This window comes from Monodon monoceros, unplaced genomic scaffold (genome assembly GCF_005190385.1).
Source record: "Monodon monoceros isolate NGI ecotype Baffin Bay Population unplaced genomic scaffold, NGI_Narwhal_1 Super_Scaffold_12, whole genome shotgun sequence".
NCBI lineage: Eukaryota > Metazoa > Chordata > Mammalia > Artiodactyla > Monodontidae > Monodon > Monodon monoceros.
In genome coordinates this window covers 28,992,825-29,013,389 of record NW_021703768.1, presented here as the reverse complement: position 1 = coordinate 29,013,389, position 20,565 = coordinate 28,992,825, and the positions used below count along the sequence as shown (strand labels likewise).

Below are 20,565 nucleotides of genomic sequence, written 5' to 3'. Positions count from 1 at the left end.
TGTAAATGATCTTTCAAGGTATCTGTAATAACAGCGAGGGGATATGATATTATCTGTGAATTTTCTTGGTGTCAGAATCACTGATCTGCTAATACCACTGGGGCTTATTGCCTATCTTCATAATTGAAGGAAGTGCTAATGCTAAATTAGGAACAGATGAAAACAGAGATATATTTCACACCCAAGCTCAGGGACTCCTTAATCTAGGTGAAAGCCCCCTGAAGTAGAGAGTACCAGGCTGTGCACCGTTGGCAGCCTTAGGGTGGCACCCTGGGTTCTCCAACTTCCCCAGACAGGGTACCCCTGCTTGGCCTTTGCTCTCTTAGAGGAACATGAAATAGAGATCGGTCAAGGGAACAAAAATGCCCCTTCATCTTACCCGTAGTACTGTCACTTAGTCTGTCTTTGTTTTCCCGTATAGAACTGATCTCAGCCTGCTGGAACACAAAAATGACTTAAAAGAATATTCCTGAATGGAACACTCTACAAAAGAATCAAGCAAATTTTCCTCCTTGAGTTTATACAAGTTGGTGCTATCCTACTAGAAAAACAGATAATCTCCAGGAAAGAAGATATTTAAAAATACAATAAAAGTGACAGTTATCTCCTGAGGTGCAATTTTTACTTAGAGGTTCCAGAGGGTATAGTCTCAAAATATTTTTCAGAAATTTCAGTAAGTATATTACAAATACCTCTGAAGATTATAATAAAATTACATAATAGCTAATTTAGTGGGCTACGTGCTAAAGCTTGAGATGGTGAATACTACTTTCATAACAGAGTCAAATAGAAGTTTCACTTATCTGGGTAATACATTAAAATACATTAGAAGCACTTTTCAGCTTTATCATTTCATAAATTAACTATTAATATATTATTATTAATTACTTTTAAGGGAAATGGTAGTAAATGAGACCTGTCACAGGAAATAAAGGTAATTTTATAAGGGAATAAAAATTCTTATGGCTGTGGATTGACAATCCCCTAAAGATTTCCTCTAAACCTGTATCCCTGAATATCTCTGTCCATTAACATACTGGAAAAATTCTTTATCTTCAAAGCCAGATTCTCATTCCAAAACAAAATACAGTCACTTGCCAGAAATTGCCATGTTTTATCTAGATGAGCCGCAGACCATGATAAGAGAGAGAACTGTTCAGCAAAGAGACTTTTTAAAGGCTCAAATGCTAAAAATGAAGTGGCTCATTTTTGGCAAGTGCTTATCATAAAAAAAGCTGTATTTTCGCTTAAAAAAATAAATGCTTATTTTTCAACTCTATTAAGGTACAGTAAACTACATCCATTGGAAGCTTACAATCTGAGGAGTCTTGACAGATACACACCCAAGGAACCACCACTATAGTCAAGATTCAGAATATTCCCATTACCTCTAAAAGTTTCCTCATCACAGCCAATCACAGCCTCATCACAGCCAATCCCTGCCATTCCCAGGCAACCACTACTCTCCTTTTTGCATTTTCTAGAATTCCTATAAATGGAATGTCAGAGGGGATGAATTTCTTTCAGCCTGGCTTCTTTCATTCAGCATGATGGTTTTCAGATGCATCCATCATGCTGCTTGGCCAGCACTTCATTCTCTTTTATGGCTGAGTAATATTTCATTATAGGTATGTATCTCATTATCTTTATCCATTCATTTGTTGGAGGACATTTGGATCGTTTCTGGTTTGGGGATATTTGAATAAAGATGCTATAAACATTTGTGTATATGATTTTTTGAGACATATATTTTCATTTCTATGAATTCTATGAGTGAATGGCTAGATCATGTGTTAGGTACGTTGAACTTTTCAAGAAACTGTCAAACGGGTTTCCAAAGTAGTTGTACCATTTGACATCCTACCAACAGAGTATGAGAGTTCTAACTCTTCCACGTCATCACCAACAATTTGTATTTTTAATCTTTTTAAACTTTAGCTATTCTAAATTGTGTCCTTTTTATCTCTTTGTGATTTTTTTAAAAGAAATAAAAGTCTTTTTACACTCTATTTCTGAAAAACATAATTTGTGATATTATTCTTTGGAACGCATTGCCTCCTTTGAGCCACAATCATATTAGAAGATACTAGGGTGGTAATTATAAGAGCATAACTTCCTTTCCTTGCCTTGTATTTTAATAAAATCTAGTTAAAGCAAGGGAAGTGATAGGTTGATAGAATCTTTTCCACATCAATGTGCATCCAAGTTAAAAGAAAATTCATTTTTAGTAATTCTTAGAAGGGAGAAAAGAATAAACAATTATGCCATTGAAATTTCATTTTAACAATTATAGATTTTACTTTCTTTCCAAGTACAATTTCCTAGTGATTGTTAGGTAAACAGATATTAAATTGAAATACCCTCCCATTCCTTAAAATACTTTCCAACCACACATCTAGAGGATCAGGTAGGATAAGACCTAATGGATTTTCTAAAATAAATACATATTACTTTTATAGTCAGTAAAAAATTTAATTAAAAATATACAATTAAAAAATAAATTAAAAATAATAATATACAATTACTTCTTAGTAAGACATCAGAGAATAACCATTTCTTTCTTTTTGATTAGTATTATAGCAACTCAATTTGGTAAGATGACTGGTGATCTTAAAGTCTTATCTTTGTCCTTTTTTAATGAAGAAAATTAAATATTAGCTAACAAATATAATTGATTCATGCTACTCTTTTTGTATGGAGCCCATGCTAGGAAAAATAATCAAAGGGTGCTTTATGATGAAAAGGTTTGAACCAATGACTGAGAAATATATTCTGTTTTGCCCAGTGTTGTGTAACTTAAATTAAATCTGTTATGTATCTTAAAATTCAATAATAAGTTGGACACAGAAAGGAAATACCTTGAAGGGTGGTTCAGCAAAAAATACTGATTCCTTTCCTGAAAGTGGTGTTGAAGTTATTGATCTTGGGGAAGACACATCACTCAACTAAAGAAACAAAATGAAAACCGTCAATAAAGAGTCCTTTTTCAAAGTCTTCTACAGTGCCAAAGAATTAGCCTATTTAACCAATGCAAATAAATCTAACAATAATTATCCTTAGTTTCAATTAATTCAAGGGTAACATATTTTCAGTGTAATTCAGCTACCTCAAATACTTTTTGAAAGTTTGCCCAGTAGAATTAACTACGGAACTTCACTCCTATATTCACTAGAATTAACGTTAAAAATTTATGAAACTTCTATTGCAGATTGAGAATATTATTAATGAATATGCTAACGTATTTAACATTACTTACTGGATGAGATATTCTGCTCAAATATTTGATATGGATTATTCTTTTTATGGCCTATGATTCTTTTAATAACAAACCCTGGCCTGTTTTTATTTACCATTTCATAGATACTCAAGCTTCCTCCTCTATTCAGTAATCACCATAAGCTCAGAAATGAAAGCTGTTTTTTAATATTAGTCAACCTTAAGTGTAACAGGAAAAGCAAATGTATTGTAACAACGTTTAATAAACCAACTAATATTCATTTTCAACTAGCGCCTCACCAGCTACACATTCTCCCCCACTTTACTAGAGCTGTTAATACGAGCTCTGAAAATGCACTGAGCTCATTATCTCAAGGAAAAAGTTCCTGTCATGGATTTTAAGAATTCTGAGGTTTTTAAAAAAGATACGGTTCAATTCTTCAGTTTTGAAATAAGAATCAACATTATTTCCATACTGATAATCAAAATTCTTCATACCACTACTTGTAATTTGAAACCACTACAGAAAATTTCAAATGTGCATTTAAGGGTCAATTTTAAAACAGTTCTTTTTGGCCTAAACACAAAATGACAAAATTATGGCTTTGTTGTTATATGTTTGTTCATTGTTGGTTTTATTTTTACCTGGGTAGGACTGATAGGAGGTGGTGGAGCTTTGCGTTTTTTTGGAGTTCCACTTCTCTCTGAGCTTATTTTAGAGACTTGATCATGCTGAAAGTTGTCACAGTCCAAAGAATGGAGGTGGGTTAGTTAGGTTAGTAAAGTCTGAGTAAATAGCTTCATCAAACAAATGAGAAAAACCTCAACAGTTCATGCATTTCTTACTTTATCAAGATCTGAAATCTGCTACCAACATAAAAATAAGTAATATGCATGCTCCAAGTTTTCTTCTAGCAGCCCATGCTTTAAAGCAAGAAAATAAAAAACACAAGACAAAACCGGATTAAGTTGGTATGGAGAACTGGGAAAGTAGAGAATAAGGGGTTGTTTACCACAACTGAGAACCCAGAATACATTCATAGTCTAGCTTCCATCTTAATGCAAAGCAGTGGTATTTCCCCGACCTTTTCATTACTTCCAGTCCTTTTCTTAAAGAGTATACAGTTGACCCTCCATATCCACAGTTTTCACATCCAGATTCAACCATCTGCATATCCCAGAATTTCAGATACAGAGAGCCAACTGTATCACACTATTTTATATAAGGGAATTGAGCTTCTGCAGATTTTGTTATTCCCTGCAGATACCAAGGAATGACCATAAATATGGGAAAAAAGGGAGAACCTCAGCTCTGAAGGTTATGGATAAATATAACACAATTGGTACAAAATAAATTCATTATCAAGTATTTGCTGATTATGATAATTTTTTCAAGAACCTTGATGTATAAATAAATAAAACAGCCAAATATATATCTCATTAATAAACAGAGGTGACTATGTTTTTAGGAAAAACTCCAAAGTAACAGGGTAAACTTCTCAATTTCTATCTGTGTAAAATGAATGACATTTTAGAAAAGCTCTAATTAAAATAAAAGAAAATGCTAAATCTCTTACTTTCATTAACTAACATGGCTATGGACAGAGTTCTATAATTCCTGTGATATTACAAGTAGTTAAAATACTGTTGTTCTCAGAGTTAAAATCACATCAAACCTTTTCACACCAGTAGGAAATATTAGTATATTTCAGAAAAAGATGAATATATAAGTAGCAAGTTTAAAGTTACATGCTTTGGAAATAGGGTAAAGCATTAAGAAAATATTTACCACCTTACAATGAATCATTTATTCCAAAGATATTTTACTCCTTAAGTAGTTTCAGCATAGTCTTTATCACTTTCCTAATGGACCACAGAGTGGTTTAATTAGAACATGTTCAAACTCCCACAGGCAATGATGAAAAAGAATCTCCATCCCCAAAGATAAATACCTGCTTTGGTTTTGTTGGTGTCTTTAAATCTATAGAAGAAAAGTGAGGGAAAAAAAAATATATAAGAACCATAATGACTCATATCCACTTTGGGTGGCGGGGTATATAAACACACACCCACACACACACACATACCCATACACACAACATACACAATATTCAACACTATTTTTCTCCAGAAATATATTTAAAAGAATAATAAAATATATTGCACAAATTCCTTTAACCTTTGGGGAAAATGGAGTGGATAAATTTAAAACAACACTGGCTATTTTCTTTCACATACCAGCATCCTGAGAGATTTTTGATAATAGAAGGCTTTGAATTCCTGCATTTTCTGAGAGTTTGGAATAATGTAAGGCATTGTGTCCAAGAGAATCTACAAGGTTTAGGTCTGCCCCCTTTTTAATTAAGGCTTCCACAATGTTAGAGCTGCCAATCTCACAAGCCAGCATGAGAGCAGTTCTAAAGAATGAGGAGACAAAAAATTAGTACACAAAATGTGAAAACTTGTTGCTAGGAAATCATTTCATTTGTCTTAAAAACAGAGGAAAGAAGACTAAGTGCAGTTAAACCTGTACGACACTTAATTTTCTAGGAAATTCAAAGTGCAATGCTATCAAAATAAAATTGGGTTGCTGTTTTATAAAACTTCAGATTAAATCAGAACATTAAATATTAGGTCAAATAACATAGACATAATCTTCTAAATATGATGGAATTTAATACGATTGGCACAAATCTTGCCTTTTTTACAAATCAAGTTTTTTAAACAACCTATAACATTATTAAGACTGTTTTTAAAAAACAACCAATATGTTTACTTTTATTTTGCATGAAAAGGCAAAGGAAACGGCCTATTCATTTTAGCATTTAATAATCTCATCACAGACACAGTCAGCAATGATGCTCCCAGAGGTCTGGGGAAAATATTTTTTTAAGTCAAAACAGTTTTGTTCTTTTTTTTTTTTTTTTTAGTTTATTAATTAATTAATTTATTTTTGCTGTGTTGGGTCTTTGTTTCTGTGCGAGGGCTTTCTCTAGTTGCGGCAAGCGGGGGTCACTCTTCATTGCGGTGCGCGGGCCTCTCACTATCGCGGCCTCTGTTGTTGCGGAGCACAGGCTCCAGACGCGCAGGCTCAGTAGTTGTGGCTCACGGGCCTAGTTGCTCCGCGGCATGTGGGATCCTCCCAGACCAGGGCTCGAACCCCTGTCCCCTGCATTAGCAGGCAGATTCTCAACCACTGCACCACCAGGGAAGCCCAAAACAGATTCTTAATTATCCAAAAAGGCAGAAATCAGTAAAAGAAAGAAATTAAAACTGCTTTAAAACAAATGATCCAAAATACATCTCTGATATTTTGAAAGCTTCTCAGAATGTGGATATCACTGAAATAACATGCTTTCTAATTCTGTGGTACCTTCCATTTTTGTCTCTGGAATTTACATCTGCTCCATGATCCAGGAGAAAGCGACAGACCTCACTGTGGCCATTTTGTACTGCAAGAAGCAGTGGTATATTCCCATCCTAGGAGACAAATTCAGATTAAGATTTATAACTTAGATGACAAATGCCGGAACTGCAAAGGTCCTCATTCCTTCTACATTTATTCCTGACTTGTCCCGCTGGTCTTACATTTGACCCACCAAAGTAGTCTGCCCCCTAATAGGCCAACGTCACACCCTAACACTACCCTTGTTATGGAATCCCACTGACTGTGGGCTTTTCCTCAGGAGTCAGTCTCTCGGGCTGCTTGTTGCAACTATGATGTGAGAGAGAGTGGAACGCAAAGTATGTAAAGGCTCGAGGCAAGTATACCATGTTTATTGAGAAATGGTTCTCCATGGTTCTGGAGAAATGAAGGGTTGTTTCCATATGGCATTTGTAGGTCCCACTGCTCTAAGCAGTTTCTTCTAGTGAACTACACATATCCTAGTATCCTGCCATGCCACCAGTCTTCTCAGAAAGCATACCCTTTCACAATCTTACTAGGTATCGAAACATATGTTAAGAGTTTATTTGTTCATTACCGACACATGACTAGATAAAGGGACTGATGGAAAGAATGATTTGTTTAATATAACAATTGGCAATTCCTTTAGAAAGAAGAATTAGATCCCAACTCATACAAACTATGTAAAATGGATTAAGAATCTCAACATTACAGTATGAAACGAATGAAAATAAAATACTAGAAGAATTTATAGGTGACAATTTCCAGAATCTTAATTTGAAGTGGGGTCTGACTCAAATTATGTAAACCATAAAGAGAGGCTTTTATTCTGCTCTTGCCTTGAACATACCCCACAAATGGGGTCGACAGTAATTTTAAGGTGGACGTATTCAAATAGGCAAAGGAAAAAAAAAGTTACAATATATCCAATTATTTTAACATGGGGATATTTAAAAATACAATTGCTGCTTAAGGATTAAGTATCCACTCAAAGTCGAACTTCAGAATTTCTAGAAAATTATCTCTGTGAAGTTATAATACTTTCTGGTTATAAAGTACCGAGATTCAGGGAGCGTGAATTTATTTACAGATTCTAAATGCTCACTTCGCAATGTCCCCATCAGGTATAACTTACACACGCCAAGTCCCATGCTACAGCAGGAAATTTAACCCTATAATCAGGAGCAGTAGGCATGTCAGTTTATTCTCAAAATAGCCCAGCAAGGTCAAAATCGGCTACAAGTGGTCTTTAAAATTGGAAAACCTTGGTACCAAAGGTAATATATGGGGTGCAAAAAGAAAATAATAGAACTTCTATTTAGACTTATTTTTTATTTATAAAAATCAAGAAATTAAGCCTTATTCGTATTTAGGTTGCTGGTAAGCCACGTGTCTATCCTTAGAAACAAACAGAGGAAGTGCATGCTGCAAAACGTTTTATTAACGGTTTAAGGACCAACGGGGATAATACTTAAATCTGTTTCGCACAAGAGGATCTAGGTCGGAAAGCAACAGACTTTTACCAAATGCTTGGGTCTCTAAGGTCTTCGTGACTCCCAGAAGTAAGTAGCCCATGGTGCTCTAGACACCAGTGTCCATCTGTACCTCTAGTGGTCACCTGGTACTTACCAAATCCTTGAGGTTTATGGGGCTTTTGTGCTCACAAAGAACCTGCACAGCTTGAAGGCAGCCCTGTGCCGCTGAGAGAAAGAAGACACAGAAACCACAGCCAATCACAAAGCTACTCTCACAGCCAGGGGCATCAAACACTTCTATGAAGGAAAAGTTCACCTTCCACCCAGTTTGCATACGTTGCATTGAAGAGAAACGATGTCAGAATGGTTAAGTAAGTGGTGTTTTAAATTACTGTTTAATTTCGGTGTCATCCAGACCTAAAGGCAGTGCTCGCCAGTTGTTGCCTTTAGGCAAACCTTTGGTTTAGCTTTCCGTGGGACTTAGCTTTTCCACAACTAGCACTAAAAGAAATTTGCAAATCTCATCATCCTGGACTTCAGTACCAATGTTTCGTCACTTGAAACTGTGTGACAGATAGTAAAACCAAATGTTGATAAATAAAACTGATTGGTGTTCCTTTTGATCCCCAAGTAAAAAAAAATCTGTACCGCACATTACCTGAAATCTACAAATGCTCATGAATATCTCTTAAACAAGAACCTAACGTTAATTAAAATATAATAACCAGGACAATTTTTACTAGTTGTTTGGCAGGCGACTGACGAATTCTAGCTGTATTCCTCCGTAAAACCCTACACAATTTGCTAACTGAGGAAAATGGGAATGATGTCTAGGAATGACGACAGAAAATGGCATCAGGAATAACAATGGCAAGGTTAATGGCTTAAATAAGGAAAACGGACACTTACTGTTTCTCACGGCAGAAGAAGACAAATAAGAGAATGAAAATTACCTGCATAATGTAAAGCTGTTTTCCCAGAGCTGTCGATACTTTCGGCTGGGCATTTAGACTGTAAGACAAAAATCAATAACTACGTATAATAAAATTCAGTTCATCCTTTTCCTGCAAGGTATGATGCAACTTCCTAAGAAAAGTATAATAAACATGACTAAGTCCCAACTGCTGTGCTCCAGGGGCCCAGGGTCTCATGGGGAGGGAGACTCATCTCCAAGTAATCATGACACAGGTGAACTGTCACCTCTTGGCTGCTTTGACCATCCCCTCTCTCTTCCATCAACTCTGTCGCCAACAGATCTTCCCCACCAGCTAACAAACATGCTCTAGGATTTCTCATCTTGATCCCACCTTTCCCCCCCATTTCCTGCCCTAATTCTCTATCCGCCATCACAAAACCAACTTCCTGTTAAGAACTGTCCCACACAAGCCAAGTTTCCTCGTCTCCCATTTATTCCTGGACTCACTGCAGTTGGGCGTCTGCCCTCAAGACTCCACAGGGATGGCCCTGATCCAAGTGGCCAGCCACCTTCGTGTTTCCAACGATGGCAAATATGCTTGCCCTCCTCTTACCAGCCTCTCCCCGGCAATCCACTCCCTCTTCTCCAAACACTCTCTCCTTTAGCCCCTAGAGCCCTGCCTGGCCCATCCGATCTTGGTTTTCCCCCCACTGCTCTGGCCACGCCTGCCCCTTTAGCCAAACATAAAACTGTGGGGCTCCTAAGTGTTCTTTCGCTAAACTCTCTCCCTCAGTAATCTCATCCACACCCATAGCTTGAAATCCCATCTAGAAGCTAATGCCTCCCGAGTGTATATCTTAACAGTGACAACACTACTGTGTAAGTATTGGCTATTAGTATGTGCCAGGTACTGTTCAAAGAATTGTTTTAAGGCTCTTGACAATCCTAGTTAGATACTGTTATTACCCCCACTTACAGATGAGGAAACTGAGGTACAAAGAAGCTAGTAATTTGCTCGGGTCACAGTAAGTGGCAGAGCCAGGATTCAAAGCCAGACAGGCTGGGCTACAGCCAGTGTCCGTATCTGTACACAGCAGATGGCATCTCTGAGCCCCCGGCTTGACAACCCACAGCCTATTTCACGTTTCCGCCTGATGTCTCAAACGCAGCACAGCCAACACTTCTGGTTTCCCCTCCCCGCCACGCAGCCCGAGCCATCCCTGCCTCTGTCAACAGTGCTATCATCAGTCTAGTCACTGAGCCAGAAACCACTGAGTCATCCTTGATTTCTTCTCCTCTTCCTCCTGCCACGTCCTGTCAATTCTGTCCCCAAAACACACCCCGATCTACTCTCCTCTCTTCCTCCATTGTCACCACCTGGTCTGAGCCAACACCTGCTCACCTGGACAGCCTTGACGGCCACCTGGCTGTCCTCAGCTCTTTAGTCAATTCTCTATACAAATAGAGTGAACTTCTAAACCGTCAGTGTTGCTCTTTACTGCAAAGTCCTCCACAGTTCCACACTGTACTTTGAGGAATCACTGTCTGCCCATCGTGACACACAAGGCTGCAGCCTGGGCCCTTCTTTTTTGTTTGTTTGTTTTTTTTTGGTGGCCTCCCTGCACGGCCTGACCAGATTACCCACGCCCCCTGCAGTGGAAGCGCAGAGTCTCAACCACTGGACCGCCAGGGAAGCCCCCTGGGCCCTTCTTTCTGCTCCTCATTCGCTTTGCCCCCAGCCCACCCACTGGCTTTCTTTCCTCCCCGCTAGTTAGTGACTTTCCTACCTCAGGCCTTTTGTACTTGCTGTTCTCTCTGCTTGGAATGCTCTTCGCACAGCTGAGTTCTCAGCTTAAATATCACCTCCTCCCCGGGGGCCTTCCTGAACATCCCTCCTCACTCCCCTCTCACAATACTCTGTTAGATTTCTTCTCAGTGATGTGCAATCGGTCATGTGTATTTGTCTTCATTTACCAGAAGGCAAGCTCCAGCAGGATAGGGGCTGCTCTGTGAGTAAATACTCACTGCCTGACAGAGCACATGGTGCCCAGGGACCACTTGCTACAAGAGAGAGTGGGGGAGAGTTCATCTGAAGACTCTCACAAGGCTCTCTTTGTGCCCATTGCCTTAAGGAGGTGGAACTTTGAAATGGTAGCCACTGGAGAAGGGAAGTCTCTCCAGCAGACAGATAGTAAGAGCAAAAGGCCGGAGAGAGAGGGCGAAGGGTGAGGGGTGGCACAAGATGGCAGTGGCCCCATCACGGAGGGCGTGGGTCGCCCAGATGAGGAGTGAAGCAGTTACCAGAGGGGTGCAGGACCCAAGGTAAGCAGCCCATCAGGAGGCCGTCAAAGCCTCCAGTTTTAACAACTATCCAGAAAGAGGAACAGAATTCAGACAGTTTGCAGAGAGCAGGCAATGGTGGAAATGTTTGTCTGCCCTTCAGTGGTAAGAAGAATAGAGATCACGTTACAGCTTACCATGTTTTGGCCTAATTTTAGAACAGCACAAGGAACTGTTTAAAGGCTTCAAAGATTCCAGGGAAAAACCAATCCATTTGCATAACCAGATATAAAATTACATTAGAGGCTAGAATATCTGGTCCTTGCCCATGAGGATTTCCAGCTTGTCAAGTTCATTCTTCCTTCAAATCAGAGCCAGATGCAAAGTCTGGATAGCCAAGCCAGGACGGGAATGGAGATTTAAAATACAAATAAGTTAAACAAAAATTTAAGGTTAAGACCATGGGTGTGGAGGCAGGGAGGAAAAGTTCTATTGTAACTGTCTTTAGAGAGGAGCCTCAGAATAAAAATCACCATCGTCATCACAGATGTTGATCTACGTTTCTTGAATTTCACTTCAAAGACCTGTTAAGGTTAAGCATCGTTGGCATTGGTGGTAGCTTGCATCAGGTAATGCAAGACAAGAAGCTGTGTGATCAACAGGACAAGTTGAAGAATGTGCCCATGTTGCTGCATTAGAGTTGCAAAGCCAAATTAAAGCAAGATGCTGGGTCCCAAACGATGCTCAGGAAGGCCAAGACAACAGCTCAAGAGAACAGACATTACTCCAAACACATATTTTATTGCTCTGTGCTGTTCCTGAAAACAGCCAGCTTGCATTTTGACTGGCATCAGCTGGAAGTTACTGTACAAACTGCTGTTGGGATTTCACGAAATATTCATCTTTAAAGAAATACGGAAGTCACCCTAAGCAATCATTATAAACTTCCTGGCAAGGTTATCAAACCAGGGAGTTGACCTAAAATTATTAAGAAGAATAAAACCAAGAACCTGAACAAAGACTAAGAACTAAAGGCTCATCAAGTTACATACAAGGAAACAGTGGTTGAAATTTTGCTAATCAAGAAAAGCTGCATTCTACTAATGACTGAGAGAGAATAAATACTAGGATACTGGAGATCCTGTATTATAAGGATCTCCAATAGCATGAAAAATTTTTGTCAAGCTGACTATGTAAAGGGTACAAGTTCTTCCAATAAGAAAGAAAGAGCTGAATAAAGCGGAGAAAAGGGCTGGATCCCAGGAAGACACTCCAAATTTTTATTAGGATCTTCTTCTCTACCAGCGCAACTGCTACGGAAATAATCTTCTTCTTGGCTATAATGAAGCTTCTTAGGAAACCCAGGTTCTGGGATAATATTTGAAGGAGTATGTGTGTATGTGTTTGTTCTTTCACCCACAAGGTTACTTTCAAATTTTACAAATGACACATTTATAATTTTCTGTTGTTCCGCTTTACCTGAAGGAGCTTCCTGATGCATTCATGGTGGCTGTTCTTAGCTGCAAGGTGCAAAGCACTGTGTCCTAAATGGATTAAAAAAAATTGCTTTTTATATCTCTCATCTCTGTAATGAAGACAACTATGAGGAAATAAATTGTTCTCCAACAAAGACGGAATTGTTACTTTTTTTTTTTTTTTTTTGCGGTACACGGGCCTCTCACTGCTGTGGCCTCTCCCATTGCAGAGCACAGGCTCTGGACGTGCAGGCTCAGCGGCCATGGCTCACGGGCACAGCCGCTCTGCGGCATGTGGGATCTTCCCGGACCGGGGCACGAACCCATGTCCCCTGCATCGGCAGGCGGACTCTCAACCACTGCGCCACCAGGGAAGCCCAGAATTGTTACTCTTGAGAATGAGGCCTCAACTTCTCTGCAAAGTTCAGTGTGACAAAAGTGGGGAGAACACAGAGCATCCTGTCCCCTGGATAACATTCAGAGTCCATGCCAGCTGCTGTCCTCTTGGGGTACAATCGAACTCTGGGCTAGAAGCTTGCGGTGGACTCCTGGTATGCACCTTGGAAGTTCTGCTTTCAGCTGTCAGCATGGGTGCCAGACGCCCCACGTCCATAACAGTCACATCAGGCCACGACTGCCACTAGCCCAGGAACCCAGCAAAGGCAGCCAGCAAGCCAGCAGGGAGCACACCAAACACCCAACGAAACCCCACTTCCACCTCTCGTTTCTCCCTCCCCCAGATGTGCTCCAGCTCTGTATGGAAATTACCTGGAGTTCAGATGTCCCAAGTTCTTACATGGCAGAAGAAAAAGGGTTATAAAAACAACACACTAGCAAAGTAGCATCTTTTCACGCTCCCTTCACAGAACATTACAACAACATGAGACTCTCTGACGTTTCTGTGGCCAGATTACTTTAGGAAATTTTAATGCTATACCCAGGCCCCTCCCCGCTACCACCGAATGGGCCTCAGAGTTTCTATGGAAGAGGGGCTTAGAGGCAGCCCTACTAGACCAGCAGGCTCCCACCCAAGGGCCCTGGCAAATTACTCTTTGCTTGGCCTGGACCCAGCTTGCCCTCTTACCTCCCTCGGATGCCACCGAAACACAGTCTTCTGACCTCATCTCTGGTCACAGACCAGCATCTCTGGTCTTTCTTGACCTCACCACTTAAAATTCCAGTTCCGCCCCCACCTCTTTTATCCCTATTTCCTGTTTCATTCTTTTATCCTTCATAGCACCCAGCACCTTCAACTCTCCCTTTCCACCCCACTCCTTTCTCTCCCCCCCCCCACACACACACTCTCTCTCTCTCTTATGTTTAACTGCTCTTCTTTCCCCACTAGAATATAAACTCTGTATCCCAAAAGCCTGCAGCACTGCTGGCACATAATAGGCTCTCGATACACATTTGCTCATTTGAATTAGAGGGTATGTCCACTACAGGTGTCTGCGGAGTGGTATTTGGAGGGAGGGAACCAAAGTTACCACTGCCAGCCAACCCAATACACCTAGGAAACTCCTAAATCCTGCATCTGTAAACTGTTTGACCAAGATACCCCCAATGTAACACCTGTAAGCAACCCACACTTTGGAACAGGCTTAAAGCATGTTTCTCAGCCTTACTGCTCTTGACATTTGAAGCTGTGGAAGGTGGTCCTATGTACTATAGGATGGTGAGTAGCATCTCTGGCCTCTACCCACTGGACATCCAGTTGGGACAATCAGAAATGTCCCCAGACATCGCCAAATATCCCCTGGATGGGTGGGAATCACCCCCGGTTGAGAACCCCTGGCTTAGAGGAACAGCTTCTTTTATATGGTGGTCCAGTCTCCAAATACCATTTCTCCTTTCTGAATTAGTCTTTATAATAACCCTGACCAGAAATCCACTAATTATTAGGTTATCATATGGCTAGGAAATACCATATCTAAAATTAGAGGGTTTTAGGACCACAGTGAGCTGCACAAAAGCATGTGTGAGGTCAAAAGATCAGATTCCTTCTTTTCTGAGTAGCTGCACAGAGATTTTCTGGGTATGTGTGAGGGGAGTTAATTGATGGGGGTAGAACACTGACGCAAGGAATCCTTTGACCTCCTCCCAAGTGGATGAGGGTGAGGAAGGTCAGGAGATGAGGGACTGAGACCCTTGGAAGCAGGAAGACAAAAGATCTTCTCTTCCCCTTCCTCCTTTTACTGCAGGAGACCCCCTCCTTTCAGGATGTATAACACACAATAGTGAGTTCAGTTACATTATGCGTTAAATAGGTTTTGGTGGGTTAGCCTGGCCCTCAACCATCATTTATACCAGTGTTTCTAAAGACAAGCACATTCTGTGTTTTAAACAAATGCCTTACAGATGAACTTCTGGAACCCATCCTGATTGTAAGTAGAAGACTGTTTATGTCGTGTATGCAATGCCTTAACTTTCGTCTACCCTGTGGACAAAAGCTCTTCTACATAAATAGCACCCACTGGAAAAAGGCACAGTTCTCCAAAGACAAGAGGGTAGGGAGATTTAAACAATTCAGCATAAAATAAATAACAGGCTTTTATTTTTCACTCCAAGTGTTCTAGTCACACCTGGAAGTAAGCACTGTGTTTCTAGAGAAACAAAATTTTCTTATTCCTTGGCCCTGTGATGTGTTTTCCTAACCAGGAGCACAAAAGCATTTTTCACTTAGAAGTCTCAAAATTCAAATGATGCATCATTCCCTGGACAACATTACACTGGAGTGAGATGTCTCTCACTGCTACCATTAAAACAAAATTCTCTTTCCAAATGCAAAATTTTCTGGAGAGAATACATTAGTGACAGAACCTCACTGAAACGAGCCAGTGCATAAGTCTGGCCCCCACTCAGCTGTGGATCTGTCTGGAATATCAGGAAGCAACTTCCCTATAGGAAAATAACAGGGCAGCCCTAATTCAAGTGCATCTCAGCAGAACTCTGTAAGTGAACAGACCAGGGCTATTTATAAGTCAAGAGTCGTGGGCTATTCCAGGTGGTTTAAGAACCCTGTTATTGAAAGAGTCTAAGAAGGATGGCCTAGCCATTGTAGCCATGAACACCATCCTCCAACCCACCTCGGAAAACAACCATTTATTCAGTGATTTAAGAGCGCTGCTGAAACAGAGAAGAACTCACTCATAGAGCGGAGGAACTACTACTGATGGGACTGAGAACACAGCCTGCAGGTGTAGGTGACAAATTTTTAAACCGATGAGGTCATAAGACACAAAGACATGAACAAGCACCAAAAGGCTGAAGTTTGAGAAATTATAGTTCCACATTATAACATGGAGACATTTAGAAAAAGAAAGAATTAAATGATACTCGACTAGGTAAGGCTTAAAATATCTATTTAAGAACCAGAGTTTCAGAATGCTGAATATAAACAATAAAAGTGTAAATTAATTTGTTTCTTATTTACAACTTCAAATATATTTAAACAGCTCTGTTCTTAGAAATGCTTATCTTTACATCAAGTTTTTAATCATTGAAGCATAAGTCTATTCACCTAGTTATAGTTCCAGGGGCGAGATCAGGGTATAAAAGATGTATTTCCTTTTTAAATTTTTATTTATTAAAAATAATAGATACATGTATAGTATAACTGAATCACTTTGCTGTACACCTGAAACTAACACAACATGGTTAATCAACTATACCCCAATATAAAAGTTAACAAAAGAAAACCCCACAACACTGTAAATCAACTATATTTCAATAAAAAATAATTTTTAAAAAATCTGTATTTTTTTGTTGATTTGCAATGTTGTGTTAGTTTCTGGGGTACAGCAAAGTGATTCAGTTTTACACAAACACACATACATATATAGAGGAGATTTCTAATAACCATTCTTACTGTTAAACAGAGTTTTGAATTATCCCTTAATCTCCACAAAGTAGATTTGCATACTGTTTTATATAGAATCAAAAGATTTTTGTGTGTGTGGGTGTATCACCTGAAATATTTTCATGGTCAGGTTATACGGATGGCCCTCCTGACATCCCATACACATGCGTGAACAGCAAATAAAGGACTATAAATCATACAATCGTTCTTTGGTTTGCCTTTAATCCAAATGAAAATACGAAATACACTTAGTGGGCTATAATTTGCAATTAACATTTTACATGACCCATTCTCTCAAGTGCCTGAATTTTAAGATGAATATTACCGTCTGTGTCTTCACATGGTGTCATATGTGAGTGGTATTAGGGGCATAATGGAATGGAGGGCCACCCAGAAATCCAAACAAAAGCTAAACCAGCACCTGAAGCCCTAGGAAAGAGTAAGGGTTCTCAAGTGCCCCCCTCCTGAGACCTCTGTGCATTAGGGTATTTCCATACTTCAGTTCTCACTTTCCTAAGCCTCTCTTCTTCTATGAGAAAAGAAGTTTTGTGTGCAAAGGAGTCAGGGAAAACTTAAGGCATGGGAGTGTGACAGAAACTGCACATCATCCTTCAATCTGTTTCCATCTCCTTCTACAGCAAAACCTTCTATATTTTTAATTGGAAAATTTGCTGCCCAGAATTCCCAGCCTCCCTTAAAGCCAGGTGTGGCCACAGATCACTCTGTGGGCTGGGCTTGCCCTTCTGCCCACTGTGACTGCGATGCAGACTCAGGGGGAGCCATCCTGGATCATTAGGACCAAGGCAACACCCTGGATGGTGGACCAACAGGAGTCTGGGTCCCTTGGTGTGGAGCCAGGCTGCCATACCAATTTGGGACTTTCAACTGAGAGACAGAAAAGTCTATCTTGTTTAAGCCACTGGATCACACTGTGTCAAATGCATACGCTTGCTAATAAAGGGAGTCTGAAAGCTCATGCTTCAGATGAGCAGTGATAACAAACAGAAGATTCTTTGGTCTTCTTCAGTCTTCTGTAAATGCTTCTGTTTAATCCAATCTCATCCTCCCAGGTGCTAACTGCAGCCATTAAAAAAAAAAAAAAAGCCTAGAAATCTGGGAGAAGTGATTTCTAAAGAAACAGACAGAAATGCCACTTCCTACATCAGTGAAGAACAAGAGCAGACAAAGCAACGAGGCGCTGGACAATTACGCAGGCCCTGTTCAGAGTCAGCGCTACGAGTTTAGGTGTGGACTTTCCCAGCTGATTGCTATATATACGCCTATGGCGTTGTTTGGCAAACAGGCAATAAGGAATGGGGGGAACCCCCCCAAACCAAAAACATGAGTCATGAGCTTCTGCCAGTTTTGGAGTTTCTTTTTCTGATTTGTACTATGCAAGTATTTGGCTTGGGGATGATCACAATTTTTTTTTTTTTTTTTTAAGATGTGAAACCTCTGCAAAAGCCTGATGTGTAAAAGAGAATAAAGGTGATGTGGATGAAGTAGCAATAATCATCATAAAATAGGAGCCAAAGGCAGCGAGCACTCACTGTGTGCCGGGCGCTAAGATGCCCACGCGTATTATCTCACCTAAGCCTCAAAGGCTACCTAAAGTGATGATTGAGATGTACTGTACTGTACCCAAGGCCTTATCTTCTGACAGTGTTCTGCTCCTAAGATTGTTTGTAAAGCACTTATGAAAAGTCTCTGGTCAGGAGCTTCCCTGGCGGCACAGTGGTTAAGAATCCACCTGCCAGTGCAGGGGACACGGGTTCGAGCCCTGGTCTGGGAGGATCCCACATGCCGCGGAGCGGCTAAGCCCGTGTGCCACAACTACTGAGCCCGCGCTCTAGAGCCCGTGCTCCTTAACGGGAGAAGCCACCGCAATGAGAAGCCCGCGCACTGCAACGAAGAGTAGCCCCCGCTCTCCACAACTAGAGAAAGGCCGCACACAGCAATGAAGACCCAATGCAGCTAAAAATAAAAATAAAATAAAATAAAATTTTTAAAAAAAGTCTCTGGTCGGACTTCCAAGCATCTTATGTGGAAGGATAGTTGATAAAGAAAAACCCTTTGCTTCTGAACTTAAATCCAATCACCAGTTTAAAATCATCCTGTAGACTTTGTGGATAAAAAGAATTAAAAGGGTTAGTGTAATGATATATTTTGAAAGCAGGTTTTTTTCAGAAACTCTATAGGGCACTTGGATTTATGGTAACAGATTTTCATACGAGTTCTCAGTGGCTGTTGGGATTGAAGACGACTATATCTTAGTAATAATATGGCAATACTTCAGGTAGGTTTACTGAAAAGACAGCACCTATGAGAGCGGAGCCATTTAATTCATTCATTCGTCAAATGTTTTGGGCAAATGATGACCACTAAAGCACAGTGACTAATGTCCTTGTCCTTCCCTTGGATTCTGATACGTGTTCTTGAGAGGGAGAGATGGGACTGGGTGATAGAGCCGACAGGAAGGATGTGAGCAGTAAAGGCCATCACGTTTATCTGGTTCACTGTAACAGAAAAAAGTTTGAGAAGTGTTGTTCTACATAACACAACAGACTCTCTATGCACTTTTATCCATGCCGCTTTTCCTTCTTTTGTTCCTGTGTTCTCTTTGCATGTTTTCAAGAAATCACAAGAAGTCAGTGCCTCACTCAGACTAAAGTAAAAACAATAAGCCCAAGGACCAGAGTGCTGACCTCATTGTTAAAAACGTCAGGCAAGAGGGAAGTGACCGGCAGCTCTGAGACATTTCCAACTCATGGGATGTTTGGACGATGTTCTGGGGCTACAAAGTGCTGTGGATTCTACCAGTTTCAATCAGAGTTGAAAGAAACGGGCTGTGGCAGTTCCCACTGACCAGCCCAGAGAAGCATCCAGGATGGGTCTGCAGTGTCCCCTCCAGCTTCTTTTTTTTTTTGGCCATGGCTTGCAGCACGTGGGATCTTAGTTCCCCGACCAGGGGTTGAACCCATGCTCCCTGCAGTGGACTGCCAGGGAAGTCCTCCCCTCCAGCTTCTTGGAGGGCACTGTCATCTCAGCTGGCAAGGAAGAGGGAACTGCACTGGGGTGTCCAGGTCTCACTGCCCGATTCCCCAGGCTCTCAGAAACTGAGTGAGGGCTCTGGTAGTAAATATAAACTCCACCCACGTGGTATTAGATGGCCACAAAAAACTACGCTTCTTAAAAGCTTTTAGTGCAGAAAATGATCATGGTAATCTTTTTTTTTTTTAAGGCAGGATTTAGAGTTTATTATATAATGTGATCTCAACTATGTAAAAATGTGCCAGAAAAATCTGGTAGGAAATATAGCTAAATGGTAAGATTTTTTTCTTCTTGGAGTAGAAGCACTCATTATCTTCTTGGTAGTTTTCTGTATTTCCCAAATTTTCAACAATGAGCATGTATTAAAGAAACTTTTTTTTTTTTTTTTTTTTTTGCGGTACGCGGGCCTCTCACTGCTGTGGCCTCTCCCGTTGCGGAGCACAGGCTCCGGATGCGCAGACTCAGCGGCCATGGCTCACGGGCCCAGCCGCTCCGCGGCATGTGGGATCTTCCCGGACCGGGACACGAACCCGTGTCCCCTGCTTCAGCAGGTGGACTCTCAACCACTGTGCCACCAGGGAAGCCCAGAAACATTTTTTCCCTTTAATAAAAATATGGGGGAGAGATGTTTGGTTATGATGGAAATAACCAGATTCCTGTCTGATCTATTTTTTAACATCAAATGCAGTTAAACAAAACTGTATTACAGCTCAAATATGTTCCGTCTAAGAAAATTCTTCTAGATTATGATTTTCTTAGAGAAGAAACCCTGTCTACTTAAGAGGACATACGTTTCATCAAGGCGACCGTAGCCACTCATACTGCTCTGAGTGTATGTGGTACAACTTTAAAAGTAGTAACAATAAACTTTAAAAACAAAATAACTG

The 20,565-nt window shown here is 40.4% G+C and overlaps 1 protein-coding gene across 10 annotated transcripts in view; it reads right to left on the bottom strand.

Annotated features, from left to right (window-relative positions):
• The window catches only part of RAI14 (retinoic acid induced 14), a 150,158-nt gene that overhangs the window by 13,882 nt on the left and 115,711 nt on the right, over positions 1 to 20,565 (bottom strand). For 5 of the 10 annotated variants that reach the window (XM_029219121.1, XM_029219122.1, XM_029219123.1 and 2 more), the window contains 9 exons: positions 12,773 to 12,837; positions 9,051 to 9,108; positions 8,252 to 8,322; positions 6,590 to 6,696; positions 5,455 to 5,633; positions 5,169 to 5,197; positions 3,862 to 3,948; positions 2,859 to 2,945; positions 380 to 437 (listed from right to left, as the gene is read on the bottom strand). In XM_029219121.1, the coding sequence (XP_029074954.1) occupies positions 380 to 437; positions 2,859 to 2,945; positions 3,862 to 3,948; positions 5,169 to 5,197; positions 5,455 to 5,633; positions 6,590 to 6,696; positions 8,252 to 8,322; positions 9,051 to 9,108; positions 12,773 to 12,837 (741 nt within the window). The remainder of the gene's footprint in view (positions 1 to 379; positions 438 to 2,858; positions 2,946 to 3,861; positions 3,949 to 5,168; positions 5,198 to 5,454; positions 5,634 to 6,589; positions 6,697 to 8,251; positions 8,323 to 9,050; positions 9,109 to 12,772; positions 12,838 to 20,565) is intronic. The other 5 variants (XM_029219125.1, XM_029219120.1, XM_029219128.1 and 2 more) reach the window with 3 other exon arrangements.